This window comes from Conger conger, chromosome 11, assembly GCF_963514075.1.
Source record: "Conger conger chromosome 11, fConCon1.1, whole genome shotgun sequence".
Classification (NCBI taxonomy): Eukaryota; Metazoa; Chordata; class Actinopteri; order Anguilliformes; family Congridae; genus Conger; species Conger conger.
Window position 1 is genome coordinate 15,420,042 of NC_083770.1, and position 12,074 is coordinate 15,432,115.

The following is a 12,074-nucleotide window of genomic DNA, read 5'->3' on the forward strand; positions in this document are numbered from 1 at the left end:
AATCTTTAACTTCATCCAGTATATGTACGTTACATTAATGGCATTCAGCTCTGTGCCGCAGTCCGCGCACAATTACACAGGAAGAACTAAAGAGAACTAAATGCAATAAAATGGAATAATAATAATCTTATTTAAAATCCATTACATTTCTTATCTTATTTTGTGCCAGAAGATATTTTACAGCCATTGGTAATGGATATAAGTTGTATATAACTATATATTATCAAACTCTTTTGCTAATTTATATAGCTCAGGAGGTAAGAGCGGTGGTCTGGAAGTTTGAAGACTGCCAGTTTGATCCCCCACCCTGGGTGTGTTAAAGTGTCCCTGAACAAGGCACCTAACCCCCAATTGCTCCTCACAAGCTGTTCGGTGCCTTGCACGGCAGTCAATCGCCGTGAATGGGTGACTGTGAGGCAATTATTGTGCTTTGGATAGAAGCGCTATATTAATGTGGTCCATTTACCATCATAATATATTATACGCTGGCAGAGCTGAACTGTTTTGCTGAAGAAAGGAACTAAAACATTAACTTTGTCAAAGCAATGGAAAAATGTAAATTAGTTTAATCAGCAATTTAGTAATTTAATCATGTTGCATAATGTTGGTATATACTGTAGTGATTGTAACATCATGATAACCTGTATGATTGCAGAAAAAAAAAAAATTGGAAATTTGGTCTGTCATTGTTATAATTTGCATTCTATCATCACTTATGATCATACTCTATGTTGAATATTTTCTCTGCTATTTGATATTTTTGGCTTGGTAGGCAGTGTGTAGAGTATTTTGGCTGGTTTAAACAGTGTGGAGAGTATTTTGGCTGGTTTAGACAGTGTGTAAAGTATTTTGGCTGGTTTAAACAGTGTATAGAGTATTTTGGCTGGTTTAGGCAGAGTGTAGAGTATTTTGGCTGGTTTAGGCAGAGTGTAGAGTATTTTGGCTGGTTTAAACAGTGTGTAGAGTATTTTGGCTGGTTTAGGCAGAGTGTAGAGTATTTTGACTGGTTTAGGCAGAGTGTAAAGTATTTTGGCTGGTTTAAACAGTGTATAGAGTATTTTGGCTGGTTTAGGCAGAGTGTAGAGTATTTTGACTGGTTTAGGCAGAATGTAGAGTATTTTGGCTGGTTTAAACAGTGTGTAGAGTATTTTGGCTGGTTTAGGCAGAGTGTAGAGTATTTTGACTGGTTTAGGCAGAGTGTAGAGTATTTTGGCTGGTTTAGGCAGAGTGTAGAGTATTTTGGCTGGTTTAAACAGTATGTAGAGTATTTTGGCTGGTTTAGGCAGAGTGTAGAGTATTTTGGCTGGTTTAAACAGTGTGTAGAGTATTTTGGCTGGTTTAGGCAGAGTGTAGAGTATTTTGGCTGGTTTAGGCAGAGTGTAGAGTATTTTGGCTGGTTTAGGCAGAGTGTAGAGTATTTTGACTGGTTTAGGCAGAGTGTAGAGTATTTTGGCTGGTTTAGGCAGAGTGTAGAGTATTTTGGCTGGTTTAGGCAGAGTGTAGAGTATTTTGGCTGGTTTAAACAGTGTATAGAGTATTTTGGCTGGTTTAGGCAGAGTGTAGAGTATTTTGACTGGTTTAGGCAGATTGTAGAGTATTTTGGCTGGTTTAGGCAGAGTGTAGAGTATTTTGGTGTGTTTAGAGTGTAGGATAGGCAGGATTATAGGGTAGAGTATTTTGTGGTGTAGCAGCTCAGCTGCAGTGTGGCTGTGGCTTCTCCTGTTGCAGGTGTGTGGTGGGACCTGCACTCTGGGCTGTGTAAAGGCACACCTGGACTCTGGTGCAGAGCGGGGCAGGCACCTGGAGCAGAGGGCTGTACATGCCAGCCGTGCGCTCAGAACCTCCAGTACGGCTTTCTGCTCAGCTGCACACCCCTCATGTATTTACCATCTTTATTTAGCTAATTTCTCTATATATTTTATATGGGTTTATTTTATTTCTTTTGCAAAATAATTAAAATCGATCCATGTTGAGGTTGGATATGTTTCTCGATCTGCAAAATGTTACCGTGGAAATAAAATATATTGCAAAACAGCAATAAACCTACCCTGTATGAATAAAGGTTAATAATAATATATATGAATAGCTTTACACAAAATGGTTTGAAAGGATTTTTGTCTGCAAGCCATACAGATCAATTATGGCCTTACGGAGCAAAAAAAGTGACTTTTCTGCTCAACACGTTATGTGTTAACCAGCTTCAGAGAAAATATTTACTATTTGCAGATTGATTTCCTCCCATCTTTTTAAAATTCTGATAAAAGCTCTAAACTGTAGCATCATTGCTAATTTTTTTTTTACATTTTGTATAATTCATTGGAACAGTTTTTCCCTTTAATCTTCTCAAAGCAAGAAACCATGTATGTGTGCGTGTGTATTGTAAGTGTGTGCGTGTGCGTATGTAAGCGTGTGTATATGTATGTGTATAAAGTATATGCTCATTTCATGTAGGCATGCATTCACTGCAAAACAAGACTGTCTCAATTGTTATAATCTTTTAACGAGATTTAACACCTTATTTTATTTTATCTCAGGTAGAAAACATTAGTGTATTTTACGTTTTGCTTGCCTAGTGAAATGTTTTCACCCCAATGGCAAATCTTAAAATGAGTCAAACTGTCTCACCTCATTGTCTTTTTGTATTATTTTGCAAAAAAAGGTAATAGAAGTAAGATTTTAATTCTGAATACATGAGTAAAATACTGCCATATGTTTAGTTTTTTTGCTGTGCTGTGATACAGGAGGGTCTGTCTCGAGCTGAGAGAGGAGGCGGAGCAGGATGGAGGAGGGGGGCTGTCATACAGAGAGGGAGAGACTAATCACCTCTGCCCTCCTCACACACACAAACACACGCTGACAAACACACACCGTCAGGCACACACGGCACCGCGGACCCGACCGGGCTCAGACAGCAGGACCATGACCCACGGAGCGCTGGCCTGGACGGCGTGCCTTTGGGCCGCAGGTAGGCCACAGCCCAAACCCTGCCTTCTCTCAATCTTTCCGTCCGTCTCTCCCTCGCTCACGCTCTCTCGCTCCATCTCTCACTCCCCCTGGCCTCCCTTTCTCAGAGGGGCAGAGGTGTGGCGGTTGGTTTTTGTTTAAATGCCCGCAGGATGCTGAGGGTTATGGGTTCATGTTCATGTCCTCGTTCTGATAAGAGAAGGTCAGTTATGTGCCGATTTCAGCAGAGGAGATTAAGGAGGGAGAGCGGAAACGATCAGGCCTTGACTGTGATGGGTTATGACAAGAGTTATGATTGTTCAGTCATCACCATGAATGTCAGTACGCAGCACAAAATTCTGAACTGGAAACATAAAATTCAAATATGCTTGCACTGCAGTGGAGCATTGCGAAAGTGTTGTGAAAGGAACTTTTTTGAAATTGTTGTGAAATGAACTTTTTTTAAAGGTCGGAATGCAGCTAAAATTAACAACAATTTTATTTTTGAATTTACTAAAATCAAGTGACAGTCCATGTCAAGAAGACAGTCACTTGATATAGAGGATTGTGATGAAAATGATGTAGTCTTCTTTTATTTATTAGAAATCCATAAATACCCATATCAATATCTTTACCTGTGAGAAATGATTGTATTCTAAATACAGAAAAAGCTTCTATTTTTTTTTTACGTACATCTATTTGATATATTTGTGATGCGTGTTTACATATCACCTCAATATATCATATTGATTTTACATTTGTGTACGTTAATGGATATATAATATTTTAGCATTATTTCATTATTGGTGATAACTTGTGAAAGAAAAAGCGAAACACGCATTCACATTTTCTAAAGATTCATCGTTTTCAAGACCCAGTCTGTGAGACAGAGTTCAAGGAAAGGGTTGTTTCATCACCCTGCAGACCTGAATGTATAACCACAGGGTCAGCTCTGAGCGGTTGACCGTACGGTCCAAAAACCTGACCGTAAGACTGACCGTACTATTGAATGCTCAAGCTTAATTCACATTCAGGCTAAAGAGTGAATGTATAAAAGCAAGATATAAATCCCAGCACTGCAGAACACGTGTCAACATTTAAAAAACATATAATGAGGCGAACAGGCCATTCAGCCCAACTTAACTCTTCATTTATCTACAGACTACAGGCTACAGCACAATGTCTAACCTGATCCCTTCAATACCCTGTGCTTCAGATAAACTGTTCCAGGCATTGACAAAAATACTACTGTCAATACCTTTCTATAGATCCTATTACAACATGTGGCCAAAAATATAGACGTATGTGAGTATTCTCTTTTTGACAGAAGTAGAGAATTACACGGATGTTACAAGTAGCTCTAGTCTAGAGTGACCCAGAGGAGATATTAACCAGCGTCTGAATGAATTGAGCAAACTAGAAAAGGGCAGGTCTCCCAGAACTTGTTTTGAACGCCTGCCATTTCAAAGTCTTCTATGATCCAGCACCTGCAAACTGAAGTTAAATCACGGAGCAATCTCCTTCTGATTTCTTCTCATTTAAACAATGGTCAAATCTAAAGACTTTTTTTTTAGACTGCTGGTCTATTAATCATTTTATTTTTGCTCTTTTTTTTCATTGCGCAGTAATGCAATCTTTCATCCTCCCCGCATCTCTGTGTTGGTAGGCAGCGAAAGAGACTTTCCGGAGAGGTGGTGTAATTTCACAAAAGATGGGGCAGTCTTCTCTGTTTTACATTTTTATTTTCTTCATACAGTGTGCTTGTTTTGGCTCACTTCACGAATGTGCCCACTTTCGCATCACGTTCAACAGGCAGAAGGATCCGGCCTGTCCTCAACTGCGTAAACTTTGCACGGCTATGTCCTGCAAATATGACAAGACCGGGGTGTCCGATATTCTCTGAAAAGAACCTGCATGGATGCAGTGTTTAGTTTCAGCCTAACACTAAGACACCTGATTCTCCAATACTTACAAAGGTCTTGAATGAAGACTACGATAAGTTCATTTGTTGAATCAGGCGTCATATCCCTGTGCTAGAACAAAATCCTGCACGCACACCGGCCCTTTTTTAATAAGATTGGACACCCCTGCTTCAGCCTGAGCAGCAAACAGACATGAATTTCCGCTTTTATGCCCCTCTGTGTTCAGTATAATGTTTGACTGCGACCCAGCCCCTCGATTTCTCAAATTTCACTGAGAACTTTATTAGGTAGACCTGGACACCAGCTTGTTAATGCAAATATTTGATCTGCCAATCATGTGGCAGCAACTGAATGCATAAAAGCATGCAGACATGGTCAAGAGGTTCCGCTGTTTATACCAAATGTCAGAATGGGGAATACATGTGATCTAACTTACTTTGACTGTGGAATGATTGTTGGAGCCAAAAAGGGTGGTTTGAGTATCTCAGAAACTGCTGATCTCACGATTTTCACGCACAGCAGTCTCCAGAGTTTGCAGAAAATTAAAAAATTTAAAAACAAAAAACATCCAGCGAGCAGCAGTTCTGTGGGCAAAAACGCATTCTTAATGAGAGAGGTCAGAGGAGAAGGCCAGACTGACGGGAAGGTGACAGAAACGCAAATAGCCACACATTAAAACCATGGTAAGCAGAAGAGCATCTCTGAACGCGACGCATCATAACCCTAAGCGGATAGGCTACAGCAGTAGATGACCAATACGTCTAGAAAATAAGTCTCATAAATACCTAATAAAGCGCTCACTGAGCATGTATATGTACTTGAAATGACAAATTCTTATTTCTCTCATTTTTTCTCTGCATCTCTCCCGGCCCTTCCCGAAGTGATCGTCCAGTCGATACAGGCACTTGTGATCCAGTACCCTAAGCTGAACAGCAACGAGTCCATCCACTGCGAGTGCACAGACGCCAAATGTCAGGCCGTGGTCTGGTTCTGGCACCCCCGGCACAGACCGTCCGAACTCCAATACCTCTACTACCACAACGTGGTGGACAACACCTGGTCCATCGACAAGGGCAAATACAAAGGGGGCAGGAAAATGGGGTGGAAGACCGTTTTCTCCCTGATGGTCATAGGAGTGGCGGAGAGCGATGCCGGACGATACTTCTGCCAGACCCTGCTCCCGGGAAGCCGGGAGATTCCCAGCTTGCCGGGGGTCGAGCTGCGGCCGGGAGGTGGGATTTCTCATGTCCGGATGGCTTCAGCGATCCAGTAACTGATCCATTAATGCACTCAGACATCATATAACTATGCATCATCTTTATTTTTCAAAAAACATATTACTACTCTACATATATATCTACTGTATCTATCTATCTGTCTGTTTGTCTGTCTGTCTATATCCATCAACATCAGTCTTTCATGTTTTTCTTAGAAAATATACACCAGTTCACTTTATATTCTGAAATAATTATTTTTTGATAATATCTTTTGATATTTCTGTGTCACACGTATGAGTTCTGACAGACACATGATTTATATCGATCGGGTTTGAAGCAGGATGTTGCTCATCAGTGAACTCTCTCAACTGTCCCCGCGTCAGAAAGCGCCGTTATTCATTCCAGTCGGGAGAATGAGTTGATGACCATTGTTTTTTCATCTCAACCAGTGACCCTCTCTCCTTCTCTTCTCTTCTAGAGAAGGCCCCAACTCCTCCACCACCGCCCCCGCCACCCAAGATCCCCCTGCCTTGCCGCTGTAGGCCAGTCCCCAAGAACAATCCCCGAGGTACGTAACCGCAGCGATCACCCAGGGCCGAGAACCTTCACCTCCTCTCTGTCTCCATTTTACACCATTCATTTTTCATTGGTGTGTGTGTGTGTGTGTGTGTGTGTGAGTGTGTGTGTGTGTATGGGTAACTGAGAGGCATTCGTTGTCAAGTCATTTGCGGAGCTGTGTTTGCTGGAAAAGGCATTACATAAATTCGGCCCATTCACCATTTACCATTTACCCAGCTTCAGATGCTTTATATCAATCTGTGGGAATACAAAATTACTATATGGCCCATGTTTTCTCATTTTTATGTGTATTTCATATTTTTAATGCATATTTCATACTCACTTCAGCGGTAGTTTCTGTGTATGTACGCATAACACTTGTGTACATAGCAGGAGAGCTTAGAATAGTATGTGTTTGAGCAGTCAAAGCTGGCAATGAGGTTGAATGATCTCTCCAGTATTCATTTCCTGATCACGGTCACACAGAGTCGTGACTGCAGTAACACTGCTGTAGTACTCAGTGCTTTGGGTCCTCAGAGCAGACGGCTACATGTGTAAACACACTTCATGTGTGTGTCCTGTCAGGCTGTGGGTACCTGGTGCTTTGGCCCTTGATGGGAGTGCTTGCCAGTCTGGCCGTTGTGCTGATCGCAACCCTCTTCTATTTCAGCCGTGAGTATACTCTCACTCACACACACACACTCACACACACACACACACTCACATACACTCACACACACACACACACACACACACTCACACACACATACACTCACACACACACACACACACACACACATACACTCACACACGCATGTACACACACACACAAACATATGCACACACACACAAACACATAAACATACGCACACACACACACACACACACACACACAAACATCAGAAACGCACACACACGTAAACATACATGACTATTCTGTTTGCGTTTAGTAGGGGAGAACTTCCTTTCAGCCTAAAACATATATTTCAGTATGTATGTGCTGTAATCCTTTTCCTTGTATAATCCTTTCTTGTTGTATGAGACTGAACTGAAAGTCTTTGTTCTTGGTTTTGGTTTTCTTGAAATTCTCACGGAACCCAAACGCTTGGGCTGGGCCCTTATAGGGCTCTTTTAGTGAGCCTTTGAAGGCATCTGCGCTGACAAAAAAGTTTGACAAAGCGTCACATCTTTCTGCCCGTCTCTCCACGCTTCTTTCTTTGAGGTCTTTAACAGATAATGATCTGATATGGTACAGACGCAATAACATTATATATTTTAAAATCAGTAATAAAAACATTTTTAAGAAACAAACATACTCTACATCCATTCATGTGGACTTTGTAGTTTACCTGCTAGTTTAATACTTGAACTGTTACCATCTCAAACTATAGGCTAGCGGAGGATAGGCATCCCCCTATAGACGGGTTCCTCTCATGGTTTCTTCCCATCGGGGAGTTTTTTCTCATCAATGGCTTTTTTGGTGGCTTTGCTCCCCACTAGGGAGTCCTTTACCTCATATGCTATCCCAAATAGATACCAGCTTAGAGCTAATATTTCCCCTTTTTCTTCCCTTCTGTTCTTTGGAACAGTCTGTTGTGAAAAGCACTATACAAATACAATTTAATTTAATTTAATTGAAGATAATGTGAAATCTGTATCTGTTTTAATTCATTTTGCAGGACTACCAAAGAAATGCCGTCACAGGCTTGTCAAGTAAGTCTGCCCCTTCAGCTCTTACTGACGCTTTCCTGCACGTTGCCAGATTGTCCATCAAGCAGGCAATAAATCAATCAATCAATAAATCTCTCTGTTACACAAAGCTGAACAATTTTTTCAACATTTTATGTAGTAATGTTTTGGACAGAGTACATTTTCCACCTGGAATAAGATTAGAAAATGCAAAAGCCATTTGGGGAAAACAAATAGCAAGTAATTCTGTAATCCATGACATCTTCTATTTTTGGATTCCAAGACCTGGATTCCCTTTGAATGCAACTGTGAATTTGTTCTTCACGTAATTTTAAGCTTAACACCAGTTGTAGATCTTTTCTGTGGGCCTCTGTTGTGTTCACCGCAGAACTGTCTACCTGTCTCTGCATATCAAAAGCCGTACCTCCCAAATGTTCATACACTCTCAGAAATAAAGTCACAAAAAATTCATAAAATGTTATAAATGCTTGTTGCTGTGGTGCATAAAATTGCTAGCTAGCAACTAATTAATTTGACTATACTTTGCTTGGAAATCATTTTTACCCAAAGAGAACATTAATGTACAGGGTACATTTGGAAAATTTGATCCTTAAAGAACAAAAACGTAGCTCCACTGTCACTATTTCTGAAAGCGTACCTACAATTCCCATGGTTACCTGATACCTGTGGGAATCACAGTGTCCGTTGGTCTGAGCCTCTGTCTCTCTGTCTGTCCAGGAAACAGCAGCTCCGTTGAAGGCGATGGTGATGTGGAGACAGGTGAGTCTCGAACCCAGGACACTGCATACTGGCTGCTAGCGCTCTCTGACTCTCTTTGGATGAGAATGCCTGATACATCAATCAATAAATTATATGCTATGTTTCCAATCTTATTACAAAAAAGGGTCCATGTGGGTTTCAGCCCAGCACAAAAACACCTGATTCTACTTATCAAGATCTTTATTGAAGACCATGATTACTTATTTATGGGCAAGAACAGAAACCTGCTAAAAACCTGCCTGGACAAGATTTCACAGTCCTGTGCTAGAACTTATATTCATTTGAGGTTGTCATTCTTTTGGTAAAGTTTGTCATATGTTGTTATTATTTGTAGGTGATTATCTTGGCTGGCTGTTCAGACCTCCATTTGGACCAAAGAACCTTTTTATGCACTTCACACATTATGGAACAAAACAATGTGTCTATTACAATCCTGTAATTTACCCGCTATGGTTTTGTGCAAGGGCTAATAAGTGTACATACATGGTTAAAATGATTTATGAAAAAGATCATCTGTATGCAGACAAGATGCTCTTCTCCTTTTTCATTATGGTCTCTTTGTCAGCTTTGTTCATCGCTGGGATTCTTGCTTTCAACGCTGGTGACCTGAGTCTCTTTTGAGAATGGTCATTGAGGCATCTGTATACTGAGTATTTGGTGTAATTATTGCTGTGATTAATTTTTCTGTTTCATTCTTGTTTATATTTAAATATGTATAATTTTTTCACAAAGATATTTTTGTTCATGTGCAGTATGTTTTGTAATTCTATACCTGTAGGCTTGCAGGCTTATATATCGCTTGTCATAATGGTTTGGCATACATGAACAACTGACCCCAATACAGAGTGAATTAATGTTTGGCACATCTTAATAAAATCACATTTTGGGTACTAATACTCACTCATACGCACTTTTGCCACATTATATGTTGGGAGCTTCAAATTGGTCGTTTCTGGATCTACCATGTTTTATTTGTTATGGTACATTATTTGGTAGACCATGATGTCAGCAGTTCAAAAGCTTCAAAAGCTCTTCACAATAAGAGCTAATTGTGTGGTCATATTTGAATATTGAGATGGGACTGCTGGTTCACTGTGTCAGGCTTCTAGGTAAGGTGGTGTTGGGTTAGTCTAATGCTGTGTTCCAGACAAATCGGAAGTCAAGTTTTTACGACCTCCTACTCGGAAAAGCACAATAGAATGTCGCTCAAAGGCGGAATTCCTACTCGGGACAAATCCATCTACCCCGATTTTGTGAGAAGCAGTTGTCGCACGTCACACAATAATGGCAGCCCCCATGGAGGCACTCATCATAAATAGTAAACTATCAACTAAAAGGCAACGCAAAGTACAGTATTTGTTCCTGCATGACATTAAAATAAAACATACTGTCATATAGTAAAGCCTGTTCTGCATGTGAATTGATGTGAAACAATATTGCCAGTGTTATTAGTTAGCTTCTCAGGGCAAATTATCACTCACAGTTATCTTCTCTACACAAAAGTTATTTCAGAAAATGAAAAGAAATGCCAAAAAAACATGTGAAACCATTTGGAAGTATACCATTCCTGACTTTTTCAGATTGGCTACCAATGTAGCTAAACCCGAGCACAGTTCATGAGTGGTGTCAGCGGTGAATGCGTACACTTGCCACATAAACAGAACCAGTTTTTCGGTCAGCCATGTTTTTTGTTTACATTTGGCATCGTGCACCAGTAACGCTTGAATTTGAACATTTCAACTGGGAAATTCCAACCTCTGACAGTGAATGGAACGCAGCATTAGTATGGAGGGTAATCAAATTGAGTTCAAACTGGCTCTATTGACAGGGCCAATACCAAAGAAAAGCCAAAGACTGCACCATAATGGAGAAAATATACTTAGGTAGACTGACAAGAGAGGAAATAAGCGACAAAGCGTCACTGTGAAAGTTCACTGTGAAAATAACATAGCTAATAGTAAATGTAGAAAAATGGTAATTCTGATGAAAAATCATTACATTTGCATATGCATATTGTCAGCAGGAGTGGCAGGGCTCTCTCTCTGTCTCTCTCACTTCCTGTTTGGTCACTGAAATTGTGGAAAATTTCTTTCATTAAAGTTTTTGAAAGCATTTGTCATTTGTGCATGACATGAGACAGCAGTGTGAATGTAAATATGTTGTATTGTGTATGTGTGCATCATATGTGTATGTGTGTATGTGTGTGGGTGCATGCGTGTGTGTCCTTGCAGGTGTGTGTGAGTGTGTGCATGCATGCGTGTGTATGTATGCGTGTGTGTGTGTGTCTGTGCGTGTGTGTGTGTGTTCATGTGGGTGTGTGTGAGTGTGTGCACGCATGCGTGTGTGCATGTGTATGTATGTGTGTGTGTGTGTGTGTCTGTGCGTGTGTGTGTATTCGTGCGGGTGTGAGTGTGTGCACGCATGGGGTGTGTGCATGTGTGTGTATGTGTGTGTGTGTGTGTCTGTGCGTGTGTGTGTGTGTGTGTGTGTTCATGTGGGTGTGTGTGAGTGTGTGCATGAATGCGTGTGTGCGTGTGTATGTATGTGTGTGTGTGTGTGTGTGTCTGTGCGTGTGTGTGTGAGTGTGGGTGTGTGTGAGTGTGTGCATGCATGCATGTGTGCATGTGTATGTATGTGTGTGTGTCTGTCTGTGCGTGTGTGTGTGTGTGTTCATGTGTGTGTGTGTGTGTCTGTGCGTGTGTGTATTCGTGCGGGTGTGAGTGTGTGCATGCATGCCTATGTGCGTGCATACGTGTGTATGTATGTGTGTGTGTGTGTGTGTGTGTGTGTGTGTTCATGTGGGTGTGTGTGAGTGTGTGCATGCATGCCTATGTGCGTGCATACGTGTGTATGTATGTGTGTGTGTGTGTGTGTGTGTGTGTGTGTCTCCCTTTTCTCCGAGCCGTCCGGAACAGAGAAAGCGCTCCCATCCCACTGCCTGTAGGAGGTGTGGCTGAGAGAAAGC

At 41.1% G+C, this 12,074-nt stretch overlaps 1 protein-coding gene across 1 annotated transcript; it reads left to right on the forward strand.

Annotated features, from left to right (window-relative positions):
• The first annotated feature begins 2,838 nt into the window (after positions 1-2,838).
• On the forward strand, positions 2,839-11,267 carry LOC133140902 (uncharacterized). Its single transcript, XM_061261190.1, has 7 exons — positions 2,839-2,965; positions 5,747-6,097; positions 6,561-6,650; positions 7,226-7,312; positions 8,320-8,353; positions 9,068-9,109; positions 9,444-11,267. The coding sequence occupies exons 1-6, from the start codon at positions 2,920-2,922 to the stop codon at positions 9,084-9,086; spliced, it is 627 nt and encodes a 208-aa protein (XP_061117174.1). The 5' UTR covers positions 2,839-2,919; the 3' UTR covers positions 9,087-9,109; positions 9,444-11,267.
• The last annotated feature ends 807 nt before the right edge of the window (positions 11,268-12,074 follow it).

Bases quoted from the DNA above. Each gene is read 5' to 3' on its own strand.
- LOC133140902 (XM_061261190.1), top strand. From the start codon at position 2,920: ATGACCCACGGAGCGCTGGCCTGGACGGCGTGCCTTTGGGCCGCAG. The intron at 2,966-5,746 runs GTAGGCCACAGC...CCCTTCCCGAAG, and splicing joins GGCGTGCCTTTGGGCCGCAG to TGATCGTCCAGTCGATACAG. The intron at 7,313-8,319 runs GTGAGTATACTC...TTCATTTTGCAG, and splicing joins AACCCTCTTCTATTTCAGCC to GACTACCAAAGAAATGCCGT.